At 36.5% G+C, this 18230-nt stretch overlaps 1 protein-coding gene and 1 long non-coding RNA gene across 3 annotated transcripts in view; one reads left to right on the forward strand and one right to left on the reverse strand.

Annotated features, from left to right (window-relative positions):
• LOC134751913 (uncharacterized) overlaps window positions 1–18230 on the forward strand; it is a 521238-nt gene that overhangs the window by 429704 nt on the left and 73304 nt on the right. The window lies entirely within an intron of this gene.
• The window catches only part of LOC134751883 (heterogeneous nuclear ribonucleoprotein L), a 599604-nt gene that overhangs the window by 65539 nt on the left and 515835 nt on the right, over window positions 1–18230 (reverse strand). For both annotated transcript variants that reach the window (XM_063687427.1, XM_063687428.1), the window contains exon 5: window positions 3678–3729. In XM_063687427.1, the coding sequence (XP_063543497.1) occupies window positions 3678–3729 (52 nt within the window). The remainder of the gene's footprint in view (window positions 1–3677; window positions 3730–18230) is intronic.

Here is an 18230-nt window from a genome sequence, read left to right on the forward strand (position 1 = left end):
ATTACAAGCTACAAGCTTTTGATAAACGGGCCCCTGTTATTGATGTTTTGTGTAGCAAAGATAAAACGTTCAATCAGTCAATCGGACATTATAAAAAAAATAACACTAATCAACTTTCATAGTCACGAATGTAAACACTCCGAATCAACGATAATACATTCACAGAAATCGGAATATCCAATAGGATGCAAGATGCAAATGCACCAAGACAGCAGCATAACCAGATTACTTCACTAACCTAATTCTTTTCGAAAAATCTCGATGCATTCGGAATTCAAATGAATTATTACTTACTACCAAGAATGCATATCTGCGCCAACGTACACAGATCCCTCCCACTAGAAGTAGCCGGTTGGAAAGTTGGTGGAGATGCTGGGATTTACTAAAGTGGGGGGTCCAGATAAAACGGCTGTCGGATAACTGATTTATATTCCGTGTCCAGTGTGAAAAAGTGCAAATTTATGTAAAGTGCATCAACGTTTGGCACTTAGCTGGGTTTCATTGGAACGACTGGTCGGCTTTTGTGCTTTATGGACCGAAAATTTAGGTTTTGTGGAATTATCGTTTGAAGTGAAGCGAATTCTATTAACCTTATAAAAACATAGATGCTCTAGTATATGTTCAATCGACTAATAAAAAAATATTCTAAAAATGCTTAGCAACATCAAAAGTTATATAAAGTAGAAATTATTTATGTAGTAGTGAGAAAAACCATTGTTTAAACAAATATAAGGAGTGATATCAGTACAACGAAACTATCTAGAGTAGGAAATTAATTTTTACTAAAACGAAATAATCATTTCGTCAGCAATAATTTCACAAATGGAGAGTTAGGTCATTTCAAATTAACTAGGTAATTTAAAGTACCAAAAACAAAAAAAAAATGACAAAAACCCACCGAAACTCTCAAACCGCCATCTTTAAAAAGTTTACTAACATTTTTATTCCTAACAAGCATAATCAAATAACGCGCAGGCAACTCCAATTGCGGGCCTAGTCCCGCAAACCTCGTTATGCGTATTCAGACCGCCATTAACTCCTCAAAGACAGGTGGCAATCTCGAGATTTGCAATTTCCGCGACCCTTAGGATGAAAGGAAAGTTGGAATTAAGAGTATTTTTTAAGTCGAGGTTAAAAACATTAATATGGGGCATTTTATATGAAGAGGGACCTTATTGTCGATGGCGCTTACGCCGCACAGCATCGCGCGGCATTGTATTTATATCAGAGCATCTTTTAAAATGGCGTAAGCGCCATCGATAATAAGGTCCCTTTTTATAGAAAATACCACATATTGTTTGAAGTTGAACATTCAATTATGTTTTTCAGTAAACTCATTTCGCGAAAACAAAACTTAACAGTCAAAATTTTTTCCGGCTGTGGAATGATCTTCCTCTCTCTATTAGACAGGCCCAGCGGGCGCAGCATTGTTCCATTTTTATCGCCTGTCACTATGCCCGTCACTTTACGTACTTGTTAGAACGTGACAGGCATGGTGACAAGCGATAAAAATGCGACCGTGCTACCGCCGCAGAACAAATTCTCTATGAAGCGCATAAGAATAAGAATAAGAATAATTTTTATTGACAATAGAAACAATTTTCAGACACATGGATACAGTGGATCCCAAACTAGGCTATGCCTGTGACTTGGGGTCCTAGAATGCAGTTGACATTAAAGAATATTACACCTATTTTATTTAAATTTGAATAATAAAAAAATAAAAATGACGCAAGCATCTGTTTGACATGGTTCAAATGTCGTCCTCACGATGTATATATTTATGTATGTATATTTATTTATGTATAATATTATTTACGTATGTATAATATTATACCGTTTTGTGTTGTTATTTTTCCATTTTTAAATAAATAAATAAAAACTTTAACAGAATTGACGGTCCCATTTTTTACAGGTAAAAATATCAACACGTTTCTCAGCACAACATTTTAAGCAAAAAACACCCCGACGTATTTTTTAACTGTAAAGTTACACAAAAAGTTAAAATTTCGTTTCAAACGAGTCCCAGTAGTAAGTAACATATTAAAATTCCAAAAAGGAGCGAAAATATTTCAAGTGCTTACAAAAAGCCGTTCCCGACAAAAGGGAGCTTCGCGTCTAGAGCGGAACTTTTTAGGGTTCCGTACCCAAAGGGTAAAAACAGGACCCTATTACTAACACTCCGCTGTACGTCTGTCCGTCAGTCTGTCTGTCACCAGGCTGTATCTCATGAACCGTGATAGCTAGCCAGTTGTTATGACAACAAATACTAAAAAGTACGGAACCCACTGTGCGCGAGTCCGACTCGCACTTTGCCGGTTTTTTGTATGCGCAAGCTTGCGAGGGCAAATTGCCGCTGATACAAGCAATTATATCCATACTAATATTATAAATGCGAAAATGTGTCTGTTTGTCTGTGTGTTACCTCTTCACGCTTAAACCGCTGAACTGATTTAGTCGAAATTTGGTACAGAGATAGTTTGAGGCCCGGGGACATAGGGTAATTAGTTTTTATCCCAGAATTCATCCTTTAAGGGGGTAAAAAAGGGGGGTGGAAGTTTGTATGGGGGATTGATAAAGAGGAGAAAGGATAAAAAATAAGCTACCCAAATTACTAACTCAACGCAGACGAAGTCGCGGGCAAAAGCTAGTTATTACTACGCAGAAGTCGTAAACTCCTAAATTACATTCGTAATATTTATGAAATAATCTTGCGGCGTACCTAATGAAAAATTTAGGTAACATCAAAGAATTAAATTTCAGTACCATTTTGTACCTTGTCACATCGACAATAAAGTAAATAAAATAATGTTTCAGATATAACGTAAATGTCAAAGTACCTAAAAAAGTGTCAAACTTTGTGGTAGTAAAATGATAATGTAAAGTATACCATGTCCCTATCATTAACTTAATTGGCATGCGTCTCAAGCCACATGTTTGTTTCGTATCAAAAATGAATATTTAAAATACAATATTCATTCTCGGTATACTCGTACTATTCCAAAATTAGACTTTATTAACTATGTATACACTATATTATTTCAGAGGATAAACATACCACTTACCGATGCTCAAAGTAACATTTTAGCTTAGTTTTTACGGGTTATGCGTTATCACTACAAATTCCTCAAGCCCATTATTCGATGAGAGCCAAAAATGGTATTGTTTATCCTTATTGTTCTTGCGAAAAGTTGTGACAATCGATTCAAGGTAATGGGTAAATTATAATAAATTAGATTCATAAACACTGGTGTAGTTCAACTCAAAATCGAATTTGTGTTTTAAGGGGCCTACTGATTACCAGTCCGCCGGACGATGCCGGCCTGTCAGTTGTTCGGAACTATCAAATTTTTGTTCTAACGGACAGGCTGATATCGTCCGGCGGACTGATTCTCAGTGGGCCCATTTATGAACCGACACTAATATAGACAGCAACAGAATTTGTGAGTAAGTTTTAGGTCAGCCAGTGAAAATGCAAGAAGTGAGTCAAGAGAGAACTACTTTTATTCGTGGCACACTTGCCATAAAAGAGAGTTCACCCATGGTATAAGTTGGTATGGTACTGTATCCTAATATTTATTTATTTTATAAAATAATATTCAATTACGTCACGGTATTAACAACTTGTCGCAAAAACGTACTGTATCACAATAAGGTAGTGTAATGTAAAAACTCACATGTGTAGTCCCAACTGTCTTGGTCGTTCTTGAACACGTTCAATCTTTCGGGCTGTAACAAATGAAATATTTATAATTAGTTTATAGCAGTTATAACAAAGTTGTCTTGAGCGTTTCAGTATGGGGTTCTTCAAAAAGGAGTGTACCTAAAGGCTTCTAAAAGAGTCGCCACTTCAGAGGTGTCACTTGCGCGTTTACTCACATTTACTCCTTTATTGAAGAAATATATTGCCATATTGAAATTTATTGCCATGCTTCAAACTTCAAGACCGAGTGAGGAATGTCGAGATCTGACGACGCACCAAGGTGCGAGATGTGGGTGACGTCATTACCAAGCTTAAATGGAGTTGGGTGGGACATGTTGCCAGGCAGAGTGATGGCAGGTGGACCAAAATGTTGACAGTTTCTTGGCCGCTTTCCGATGTAAGAAGCGCCTGGCGTCCGTTAGCTCGTTGGGTGGATGACGTTCGAAAAATCGCGGGAACTTTTGGATGAGATTAGCCCAGGACCGACATAAGTGGCGTACACGAAGAGAGGCCTATGCTCAATAGTGGGCGACTGAAGGCTAAAATGATGATGATGATTGAAGATATAACGAAAATAAAATAGTCTTCTTAAGGATAAGTGGGTAATAATTGTCATTTCATTTAATCAGTTTGACCTGCTAATATTTCGCAACATTCTGCTGTTATAAGAATTTTTTTGAACAGTTTCAAGTGGAATAACACCCCCTTGTAATATAATTTTCACAAAAGATCACAGGTCACACAGAACACTGAACACACACAAAATAAACAACAACAACAACAACTCGATACTTAAATCCGTACTCAACGTAGTTTTATATTTAAAACTACCAAACTTAAGGAAGTGGAATAAATATTTTATAAACTTTTGAATCCCTTACATTACGCAAGAAACTACTGCCAAAGCCTTTTAGTATAGAAACAATCACAGACATATATCAGTTTAGAGTACCTACACAAGTGCTGTCGTAAACTCTATAGTGTGCAATAACCTGCGGGGTTGCGTAATACGTAATACATCGCAATAACGATGTGTTTTGTAGTTTTTAGTTTTAAAATAGATTTTTTTGTAGTATGTAGGTATGCTAGTTTTAAGGTATTTATCTATGGGCCACTAATTGCCTGAAAATAAAGTTTCACATTTCAATAAAGAAAATCAAGTGAAGTTTTCAACTATGACCTATTTATATATTGCATGGAACACGGAAGGATATAAAATGCGTGAGTTTTTTTTAATTTCTTAGTAACGCATGAAATTGAACGGATTTTAAAAACTAAGTTCGTATCGTATCGTATATTTTTTTACATGCATTTTTGTAAATGAGCACGGCAATTATATATTGAAAGCTTTGCTCAAAATGTATCCTGTAATTTTAATTTTAAATATGAAGTTACAAGACAATCGCTTTATAAAACTAAAATCATCATTATCTTCCGCATGCAGTTATGAAATCGACGTCTTACGGTTTTCACACACACATGTGTGGCATTGTTTTAGAACGAGCTATACGCGCACAAACACAATTGGTACCTTTTATTTATTCATTAATTTGCATTTTCATACCTCAACCGCGATCAGGTCATTCAAAAATAGATTCACTAGTACCTATACCCGCAAGTGATAGACGCGGATATGTACCTACCTACTTTAAATTTGAATATACCGACCAAACTATTCAAGTCACCAATGAATTCGAAACATGCGGTGTCTATTAACTTCGTATCTCTGGACCTACTGCCAGGATTCCCACTGCGAATAGTGGGCCAAAAGTAAATAAAATTTTATTTCCTCGAAAACCGTTGCAATTTAAACGTTAATAACTTGCAATAAAGTCATTTTTTAATGGCGCTGGAATAAAGTAAGGTGGTACTTGATAGTTAAGTGAATTTGATATTATTAGCTTCAGCGCGTTTCTTGCTCGATGTAACTTTTATGGTATGTTCCGCGTGATATTTAAGTCTTGTCTTTAAGCTATGAAATATTTTATTTTTTAGGCATTAATAGTACCTATATAAAAGTACTTTAACCCCTTATATGCTTAGACACGGATCCGTGCGTGTGAATTTGAATCAATTATAAACTGAAATAGATGTCATATATTTGACTCGAACATATATACAAACGTGCATATGGGCCATTTTCTATGAAAAGGGACCTTATTGTATATGGCGCTTAAGCCGCACAGCGTCGCTCGGCATTGTATTTATATCGGAGCATCGCTTATAATGGCGTAAGCGCAAAAAAAAATGTTTAACTTTTACGGGTTTTACATAACTGACTGTACTACTAAATATATCATGCATTAAAGCACCCCACGACGTCTGTTTTTTTTTCAGCCGTTAATCATACATTTGGCAAATGCCTCGGCCCGCGTCGGCGCCAGATTTTAGATTTACAGTAGGTGTCTTCTCTGTACTAACAGCAAAAACTAAACTTATTTTGTAGTTAGAGTATCTACTCGTAAAATTACTTGAGTAAAGGCCTGATTCGAATTTTAAGATACGCCAAAAATTTGCTAAAGATACGATATAAATTGGAGTGTCAGAAGTGACGTTTTTTGTTTGAAGAAACGTCACGTTTGCAACACTTACAAATCTGATTTTTATCGTATCTTTAGCAAACTTTTGACGTATCTTAAAGTTCGAATCAGGCCTTTACTCAAGTAATTTTACGAGTAGATACTCGCGCGACATATTTCGGAGAGTCCAGGTCTCCATTTTCAAGCACTAACTGTCAGCTGACTTGCATATCTATCGGTCCCAGGTTCCCTAAAACTGATACAGCCTTACATTTTTTTATGTTGTACTAAAAGATCAAAAATACATTTGGTTGTACATACACATACATACATATAATCACGCCTATTTCCCAGAGGGGTAGGCAGAGACCACGGATTTCCACTTGCTACATACCTCTTTCGCTTCCTTCATTTTCATGACATTCCTCATACACGCTCGCCGGTTTAGAATAGAATAGAATAGAATAGAATAAAATTTCTTTATTTGCCAGAATACGTGTATAAGATGACAACAGAAAAGGTTTACATGTATCAGTATTCAGTCGAGGACACGACAAGCAAATAATTGATAATTTAATAATTTTAACATAAAATAAAGTACAATATAGAAAATATTACGACAGAAATGAAAACAGTGGGTAATTTTTCCTGTTAAAAAACTAATAATAAGTTGGTAACAATTTGAATATTAAATAATAAAATGTCCATGAATAAATAAAACTAATATCGATAAGTTAATTTTTTTATATAAAAAGTCAAATTACAAAATGGATGTCGTGTATAATTTATTTAAAAGTCATTGGGAAAATAATTTAATAATAAGATGTCAAAATATATACATAATTTATGCAACTTAAATTATCATTTTAACTGCTTTAAATTATTATTATGCTCTAAAAATTCCCTCACACTATAAAAGCAATTTTCAGACAGCCATTTTGTAATCTTATTGCTAAATTGGTTACTATCGATTTGCTTTAGCTCATCAGGAAGACTGTTGAATATAACTATACACATATTGTATGCATTTCTGTGGTATACAATAGAATGTGAAGGAGGTTGATACAATAAATCCTTGTATTGCGCTCTCCGATTTCCGGCAAATACATCAAATCTCTTTTTAAAAAGTTCAGGGTGTTTTTTCACAAATAAATAGACAAATAGAGATTAGGGTGCTCTTGACCTGGCCTTTCTTCAGGATTTCCCCGATCTGATCAGAGAAAGTTCGCCGAGGTCTACCCCTTCCAACTCCCGTTTCTAACTCTCCCTTATACATTCTTTCCAAGTGTCCAAACCATCTCAACATACCTTTCTCAATTTTTGTCACTACATCTTCGTTCAGTCCACACTTTTCCCTTATCACATTTGGTTGTTTGTGTGTAAAAACCTATTTATCAAAATCATTAATTCGAACGATTTAAAGGTGCTTGTTGCTAGGCCTATTTGAATAAAGAATATTTTGACTTTGACTTTGATTAATATTATTAGTATTATTATCGAGGAAGTAGTTATAGTTATCGCAATCCCGGGTAACATTTGCACAAAACTAATATGGTGCTTGGGTTAACTTGTACGCTATTACTAAGTCGGGAACTCTGGTCACCGGGAGTTAGAAAGTTGTTATTTATTCAAACCAACACACAAGCAGCAAAATGTCGTGTTTGTCTTTACAAAATTAAACCTCTGGAAATGCAAGGAAATATGACACTTTTTAAGGTTTCGTACCCAAAGGGTAAAAACGGGACCCTATTACTATTTAAGACTCCGCTGTCCGTCTGTCACCAGGCTGTATCTCATGAACCGTGATAGCTAGACAGCTGAAATTTTCACAGATGATGTATTTCTGTTGCCGCTATAACAACAAATACTAAAAAGTACGGAACCCTCGGTGCGCGAGTCCGACTCGCACTTGGCAGGTTTTTTAGCAGTCTAGTTTTTCATTTATAATACACTACTCGTAAACGGGTTCAAAATATCGGGATATATTTTAAATTCCTTAAACGCTACGTAATCCGTTCACATAGTTTTATTTCATTACGGAGTAAAACTCTATTTTTGACTTTTGAACGCTTTTCTAACCACAGTATAAAAAATACGGTGTTTATAAAAATAATAACTTCAAATTTTGAATTGCAAGGTATACAGATAATCGTGCAAAGCGGCCTAGAAATGTACCATGTACTCGTAAGCTATATGATAAATAAATAAATAAGTTGTTTTTACAACACACACCTTAGAATTTCCCTTAAAAGAGTATATTCCAAACCAAAATTAAAATTAATACCTCTAACATACACGAAACCATCACCTCGCGTTCACAAGTCAGGAAATATTTTAGTGACACCCAACATACAGACCTTATGTATGAATAAAACATGACTATACTGACATACTAAAATTATGAATTTGATGGAAACCCCCGCGCTAGGAGCGTGAGGGGAATGCTGAAGTAAACCGATGAGTCTATTCTCGAATGTGTTTCTAGTGAATTGAGATTGTATTTGAAACTGGCGAGAGGACAAATTTACACAGATCGACCTTGTTCCACAGTAAGCTCAATAAGGCTTGTGTTGAGAGTACTAGATGACGATAAAACTTATTCCTACGAGCGAGCAATTCTTGTATATATATCTGTCTGCCTGTGTGTGTTTTCACGCTTAAACCGGCTGAACCGATTTAGTTAAAATTTGGCATAGGATAGTTTTATACCGAATATCTAATACCTTAAGAGGGTGAAAAGTGGGGTGGAATTGAGATAATTTGTGTGCATATGCTCAAATTGAATGATGAGACTTTATCCAGGCGCTATACTTACTTTAGCTGCTGCTGTTACTCAGTCCACGCAGGAGAAGTCGCGGGCAAAAGCTAGTATATATATATATTTCCGGGATCACGGAAACGGCTCTAACGATTTCGATGAAATTTGCCGTATAGGGTTTTCGGGAGCGAAAAATCGATCTAGCTAGGTTTTATCTGGAAAAACGCGCATTTTCGAGTTTTTATATGTTTTCCGAGCGAAGATCGGTCTCCCAAATATTATGTATAATACACATAGGTATATAATACTTATAAATATACATAGAAAACATCCATAACTCAGGAACAAAATATTTGTGATAAACACAAACAAATGCCCTTGCCAGGATTCGAACCCGGGATCTCCCTGCTCCCTGCTTCTTAGCGACCCGGCTAAGAATTTTAGAGGATGGATAGGTAATTTAAGGATCCAAGAGGAAAGAACGAAAGGTCATTTTTTACAAGCTTGGAACAGCTGTGAGAGTGCGTCGTGCGTGCGTCGGATTGATCAGATAAGGATTGAACTTGAATTATATTTGTTGTGGTTGAATACAGGCCTGGGAGCGCAGTATTATTTTGTAGTTTCGGATATAGACGTATATTGATTTAAATGTCGGTGTCTGTGATACACATACTGATGAAGATTTACAATTTATATTACTTAGAATATATCAAGTTTGTGTTTAGGATTTCAGAGCTGTCTTATAATGAAAACTGATGTCGATGTTTAGGGTTCAAAATTTGAAATAGTTCCAAAACAGAGATACAATCAAACCTATGGTTGGCCATCATATACCTTCATCTCTCGTAAATATTCTAATAAAAAAAATATATTAAAGGACATCTTACACAGATCAACCTAGCTCCAAATCACAGAATAAGTAATAGTATTCATACAGAACAGCCACGCACCGCCCCGCCCCGATTCTAATTACCTCGCCCCGCGACAGCAGATTGACGACCTTTTGCCGACCGCTCAGTACTTACTGGTTTTAGCAACTAACTCACACAATGACGCATGCCGCGTGTACAGACGTGCCGTTCACACAGAAACGCAAGTGATTTTTGATGTATAGCGTGTCCAAACTAAGCAAAGCTTGTACTTGGGTGCTAGACGACAATATACATTATTATTCACAACGACGGGACTTAATCGCGTAAAATAAGTTCGCGTAACAGACCACGGGGACAACGCCGTCCTCGAAACGTCGGAGGTAAATTTAAAACTTATTTTACGCGATTAAGTCCCGTCGTTGTGAATAATAACGAGTAAAAATCGTGAAAGACTATATACATACTTATAATACTTATTAATATAGTGTCCGTATCGGGTTATTAATTTTCTACGACACAGCCAAGTGTCCGGTGTCGTCGACATTTCGTGCAAGCCTGCACTTTACAAGAGGTTCCAGTCCTCCCAACGAAATAAGTACTTTTTTATTTTTAAAAGCTTTCTGCAATGGGTTAGAGCGTCAATGACTTTTCTTCTTCCTTATCTCGGCATGTCGTTACTTGTCTATGAGTTTCAGATTAAGCTCAGTGCCTACAAATCTATGTAGGTATGATAATACTCTACAGTAGTGTGAAGTGTCAGGTGTCAGCGACATTTTCGTGCTAGCCGACATTTTTCAAGAGGTTGAAACCCTCTCTACGTTCGTGTTCTGCACCAGTTTACCTTTAAGTGCATGGCAAGAGATTATGCTTGAACTTTAATTTTGCTTATATTCAGGTACAAATCTAATATAGAGAAATAAAAACTTGCTTTTTAATGAAAGACATGTTGTTAATGTTGTTATCAGCTAAAATAATAAATAAGATGTTTTCTGTTACTTCACTGTCGTTAAACGATAAATTAATTCGCAAGTACGTATTTAGCTTTAAAGTAGCATGTATTAAAGAATTAAGTATCCTAACTTTACCCTCACTACTAATATACCAGATTGCAATCTACGTACACATGAACAAATCTGAATATAAAACACGCGCGGACTCCGGTCGCCCTTTACGGAACCCAAGCAGACTGCTTCCGGTACAAAGAAGACTCGCACGGTCGAACAAGGTAACACACGTAATGGGTCCAACTATTTACAATAGGCTACCTGAGACGGTCACTTCAGCTCCTTCATTGATTAGTTTTAAGTCGAAACTAAAAAGTTGGCTTCTCGAGCACACGGTCTATAATTATGACGAATTTTTAAATATTTAGTTAATTAATTTTATTAACCCATTTACAGTTAATAAATAAATTGTATCCTGATTTGACATGTTATATCAGAAATATAATAAATAATAGGAGTATGAGTATGAGTATGAGTATTATTCCTAAACATGATTATTACATCCATAACAATACCTATACTACATTTGCTTTAAATAAATCTACGATTTCCATCAAAATATAGCAAAAGTCATGTCTTATTTTTTAAGACCAAGTAAACCTATCCTTTAATGATCTTCCTTTATGAAATCTGGTAAACAACGCACAATATTAATTTCTAATCTGACAAATTGTTCAAGTAAAAAAAAATAAAACTAACCTCCTCCCTCTACTAATTTAGGCCTCAAAATCCTGTGACACTAACCCGTTCTAAAGCGTAGTTTTGCGTGTATTCAGTCGAGTGTGCCTTATATCCCATATCGCCGGACTTAGTCATGAGACCATCTGTCTGTCTGTCTGTCTGGCAGATCTGCCTGCCGCAGCGTTAACGCTTCAAGCCTCTTGTCTCTCGGCGTAATATACCTATTGTAACGATAAAAACACTGGCGGACAACAAATAAATTTATAGAGGGCAAAATAGTTGTTTTTACCCAACTAAGGAACAAATCAAATTATTTTATGAAATATTTTCTGATTTGTGTTTTTATTTTAAATTTTTACACGTCATTAATAAAAGGAAAATTATAATAAAAGTCGGACTCGCCCACCGAGGGTTCCGTACTTTTTAGTATTTGTTGTTATAGCGGCAACAGAAATACATCATCTGTAAAAATTTCAACTGTCTAGCTATCACGGTTCATGAGTTACAGCCTGGTGACAGACAGGCGGACAGCGGAGTCTTAGTAATAGGGTCCCGTTTTTACCCTTTGGGTACGGAACCCTAAAAACGTTGAATATACTTTTTAGTGGTATCTAGGATCAGGCAGTTATCTTAACTGTACTAATATTAAAGTGTCTGTCTCAACCTATATATATATATATGTACATATATTACTCGTATAGTATAAGTAAATATAAATAAATAAGAAAACTGGTTACTCAAGATATTAATGAAACGAATTTTATCTTGCACTTGACAAGAGTTGCACTAGACTCATTATTCACTGTCACTGGACGGACATAATTATGTTAAAAAGCGTTAAGAATACTTGGGTAATACCTAAAGTTTCTGGACTTAATAATATAATATTATTGTCGTACAGTTTACTTAGTTGTAATTTGTATAATAGGATTTCACTCCTTAAAAATACATATGGTAAAATGAAGATTATTAAACTCAACTGTTTATCTAAATTGTAGAAACGAATGGAAGTAGTAATATTTCTCTTTTTTGCTCTAAAAGTGAGTTATAACTTATAAACTTTATAAGTAATAATAAAAAAGTATCTAAAATAACAAATCACATACGTCATCTTAGGTGAATTTATTTCTAATAGTTTTATCTTAACCTGAAAAGGATAAGTTCGCCTTTGTACAAATGATGTGTGTTTTATCCTGTTTTACGTTTCTTCTTGGGGAAACTATTTAAGGAAATGAAATATAAACTAACTGGCAGACACAAAGTAAATTTGTAAAAAATTAGCATACCTACGTAATTAAAATTGAAACCATCGAAAATACTTAATTGCTTTCAAGAAACTAACACTCGCAAAAAGACAGTATCTACCTCAACACGAAACTCTCGCCGTATCGTTACGTGCTTGAAACAAGTGTTCCTTTGTCGTGTCCCCAAGTGTCTCGTCGTCTGGCCATTTAACCACTCTGCTCGTTTAGGATTCACACGTTTCAGTGGGCATATGTGTACGCGAGCTTATGCAAAGTCATGGAACTAAATCTAGTTTGTTAACCAATTAAAAATAAATATATAACAAATTTATTTATAGACGAATATCAATCATCATTATGTACATGAATATCATGATATGGCTAAATCGTGTTATTTTTTTTTATTTAAGTACCCTCGTATAGTCGCTTACTGCTGTCTGGATGGACGTCTATCCCTATGTATGCTTAGATATTTAAAACTACGCAACGGATTTTGATGCAGTTTTTTTAATAGATAGAGTGATTCAAGAGGAAGGTTTATATGTATTACATCAGCAATGCACCCGTGCGAAGCCGGGGCGGGTTGCTAGTATCTTATAAAAAAATTAAATACTTGTGACAAAATTCAATCTTGACAGACACTTTCGATTGAAAAAAACCGCTCTTTAATCGGTTCATTCGTTGGTACCTATTGGTACGCGCAACACATACACGACACTTAATAACACCCCTTTTTCCGCCACAGGTAAAAATAATTATTTCAAAGTACAATCTACGACCAACATAAAATTTTACTCCTGTTTCTACAATTATTTCCACGGTCCACCAATTCGTTCGTTTTCAGGGTTCCGTACCCAAAGGGTCATTGAAAATTGATACTATAACTAGAATATTTCATTACTTTTTGTGTCATTGTCGTTTAAACGTGTTTTCGTTATTTTTTGATAATTATTGTAACACACTGATTTAAACTTTCACGATTTTTACTCATTATTATTCACAACGACGGGACTTAATCGCGTAAAATAAGTTACTAATTTACCTCCGATTATTTTACTGGGTATTTTACGCGATTACGGCCCGTCGTTGTGAATAATAATGATTATTGTAACAATTGAATCCTAAGCTAGTTCCTAGTCATATTTAAATTTAACTGGTTTAATTTGTTTTTAGACCTTAAGTTAAGGATAAGGATTGTTTCATTGTTTTCATTATTGTTTGTATGTATAATTCAATTATAATTAAGCGCCTGAAGAATTTGGGGCGGGACTCTATTACTAAGACTCCGCTGTTCGTCCGTCTGTCCGTCTATCACCAGGCTGTATCCCATGAACCGTGATAGCTAGACAGTTGAAATTTTCACATATGTATTTCTGTTGCCGCTATAACAACAAATACTAAAAACAGAACAAAATAAATATTTAAGTGGGGCTCCCATACAACAAACGTCATATTTTTCCGTTTTTTGCGTAATGGTACGGAACCCTTATTGCGCGAGATCGACTCGGACTTGGCCGGTTTTTATTTTTACCGTCACAATACGCGATTTCGCCGGGCGTTGTAAAGCCGCACGCCCATTAAGGCTCGACGCGACTAATATATCGCCTGCGGTCGCATTCACATTTACAAATGTAACGAAGTATAACAACATTTGTGTCGTTTTCAAGCAAAAGGTACCACATTGTCGCTTGCCATAGACAGGTTTTTCGTATAACGATACAAGCAATTTTCTTCTTTATGGTAAGCATCAATGTGGTATCTTTTTTATTGAAAATGTCACATTTAACTGAACATGAGTGTACCTATGTTTTCGCAACAGGGTGCACGAATTTCCAGTATTGAATATTGTACGCAGTATGTTTTTAGGGTTCCGTACCCAAAGGATAAAAACGGGACCCTATTACTAAGTCTCCACTGTCCGTCTATCTGTCTGTCACCAGGCTCTATCTCACGAACCGTGATAGCTAGACAGCCTAGACAGTTGAAATTCCACAGATGATGTATTTATGTTGCCGCTATAACAACAAATACACAACACAATACAACAATACAACACAACAACAACAACAGACAACAGATAACAATAGATAGTGGCACGCAACCCCTCGTGCGCGAGTCGACTCGCGCTTGCCCCGTTTTTTTATGATATAGGAGGCAAACGAGCAGACGAATCGCCTGATGGTAAGCGATTACCGTCGCCCATGGACACCTGCAACATCAGTACAGCTACCACCAGTTTGGCTACTACTACTTTCTATGCATCTTACTTGTACTGGCGTATTAGTGCGAGCGAGATGTATAGAAAGTAAATTACGTAACGTTAGCGGATAATAATATGTGACGTTTTCAACCAAAAGGTACCACATGTCGCTTGTCGATAAGGTTGATTTCTAATTGAAGCTATATGGAAATAGCGCTTTACTGACAAGCGACAGTAAGTACCCTTTTAGTTGAAAATGGCACATATGTCTGTGTTGACACTATCAGTGACTCGTGGTTCGGGTACAGAGGGTTTCTTGTGCGTTGCCGAGTTTTAGATGGAGTACGCTCTTTTCTTGAAGATACCATTAATTTATGGATCATCTTCTTTGAAACTACCTAGAAGTCGATTCGAATTCACTTATTAATGTCATTTTAACATCGCATATTTTAATCTCTTAACGGCCCGGCCACGACATCGCGCGGCGGCGGCAGCGGCGAGCGGCGGCCATAGGTTGGAGCGAGACACAGCGATCGGACCTTTCGTTCCCACCTATGGCCGCCGCTCGCCGCTGCCGCCGCCGCGCGATGTCGTGGCCGGGCCGTAACTAGATATAGTAAGCCACGTGAAACCGAACTAAAACAAAACAATATGGCTACGCCCTAAACTTTGGCTTCTCCTGAACTAGAGAGAAAACTTATTTACTTATAAGTCCAGTTTTCCTAAAATAGGTGAATATTGTTATTAATTCGTTTTCATTAGTACTCAACTTGTAATGACAGACGTAAAACAACCAGTCTATTGTTTCCAAAATTCAGACACTCCAATCCCAAGCGGAATTCATCCAAAACATTACCTCACTCGACCGACTTTCGACAGGCTCCCAATTAATATAGCAAACTCCTATTTTCACCAACATCTCTAACCCAAACTCAATCTTATTTCAAGCAAAATAACGTCTAAATTTGAAGTGACAGGCTATGATAGCAGATAAATCAAGTTACACCTATTATGGTTCGGCAATCGAACTGCAAGTCCCATTCCGACTTTCGAAAGGGGGTTATTAAGGCTCGACAAGTCGATGCCTGTTCTCATTGTTAGGGGATTACGTCGATTTGCGCTTTTGTTTGGGAGTTGTTAACATCGTCGGGCATTTGTCGATTGTGACGCAATCGGTTGGATCGGTTTATATTAAGCGGATAACCTTTGTGATTTTCAGCAATGTACTGTTTTAGTGTAAGGCCTGAGTGGACGCTCAGAGCGGAGCGTTCGGCGGGGCGTGCAGCGTGGCGTCGGGCTCACAAGTGATTTGAGCAGGGCGCACTAAGGCCGCTCCTATACGTTTGCATTTGTTTAACATGGACGCCGCACGCCCCACCCCGCTGCACGCCCAACTCGAGCGTCCACTCAGGCCTTACACTAAGACAGACCTATTAATTATGTTTACTTGGAGGTCAATCTATACAGACTTAGGCACATTTTTGATGGGCATTACAGTATTTAAAACTATAGTAGATGTCAAGTCTAATGTATATTATATTTACGTTTTTTTAGATATACACAGGTTAAAGTTTTACAGCGTTTTTAGGGTTCCGTATCCAAAGGGTTAAAACGGGACCTATTGCCCGTCTGTATGTCTGTCCTATACAGCTAGACAGTACCTACATCGCGTCGGAGCCCTTAGCTGAGCTGTTCCACAGACACGGCCCATAGACAGAAAAACCGGCCATGTGCGAGTCGGACTCGCGCACAAAAGGTTCCGTACCATTACGCAAAAAAATCACGTTTGTTGTATGGGAACCCCATTTAAATAATTATATTATTCTGTTTTTAGTATTTGTTGTTATTGCGACAACAGAAATACATCATGTGTGTAAATTTCAACTGTCTAGCTATCACGTTTCATGAGATACAGCCTGGTGACAGACGGACAGACAGACAGACAGACAGACATCGGAGTCTTAGTAATAGAGTCCCGTTTTTACCCTTTGGGTACGGAACCCTAAAAACCATAAACATTTCACCGCCACCAACATAAAAAAACCTCAGAAAAAAATTTCCCGCGTCCTCAACGCAAACAAATCAAACACATTACGAGTATATAGCCCTTAGTCCAACTTCAATTTTCACGGAAAGCACCCTTGTTAGTTGTACAAGGGACCCCCATTTGTTAGGGCTCTTTAGGATCGAACCGGCGACCCGCGACGTTTCTAACCCGCAGGTTAACATCACAATGGAGAGGATGAAAAGCTGAAATTTGTAGCTAATAAGTTACGTTTAAACGGATAAAAGCCTGTGCGTTTAATCCTATAAAAACAGCGAGTAAAATAGTGAGCGGCATTCAGATTTTTAAAATCTTAAATTGATTTGCTATTAATTTTTATTAATAAAAAACAAGTACCTATACAATAGTGCTATCATAATGTTACGTTCTAAATATATGTATATCTATGTGTTGAGCCATTAAGTTATACACAAACTTTTCTTTTTGATTTGGAAATGTTTATGTTATTTCTATTTGGATCACGTACTCTTTAGATCCTAATATGTACGATAAAAAAGTGTATATTTTTTTTTATATCTACACCGTTTCCATTTTTAATAGACTTAATGGCAGTACCGGATAAAAGAAACGAAAAATGTATGGAAACTTTCGGACACATTTGCTTTTATTAGAATCGAGCTGGACCATCTATACGTAACTCAATAAATGGTCACTTTTAGTCCAATGATATGTATAATGTTGCAGTAAACATTATACATATCATATCTATAAAATCTTAATGCCGCACAGTGTGCCAGAAAAAATAAAACCCCGTCTTAACACAAAACAAAAATGTAAAATATTTTATACCGAACGATAAAATATTTTATAAAATAAAAACAACGAAATAAACGGCTTTAGGCTAGCAGCAACATTATAAAATCATTAAATGTGACGTTTTCAATCAAAAGGTCGCTTACCATAAGGACGAAAATTGTTTGTATCTTTATACGAAAAACCTGTCAGAGCGTCCTTATGGCAAGCGACAATGTGGTACCTTTTGCTTGAAAACGACACAAATAAACTCCGGGATTTTTACTAGGGAGCGTAATTAGATTTTAAAAATATGATTGTAACATGATGAGTTGAACTGGAACCGTTTCTAATCTGTGGATTTTGACCTCTTTCAAATCCTTGCTGACTCACACTTGGCCACCCTGCTATATCGCACGTCCCCGCGGCCGTAACCTTTTATTTCCTTTTAA

The sequence above is a fragment of the Cydia strobilella genome, chromosome 23 (genome assembly GCF_947568885.1).
Source record: "Cydia strobilella chromosome 23, ilCydStro3.1, whole genome shotgun sequence".
NCBI classification, from domain to species: domain Eukaryota; kingdom Metazoa; phylum Arthropoda; class Insecta; order Lepidoptera; family Tortricidae; genus Cydia; species Cydia strobilella.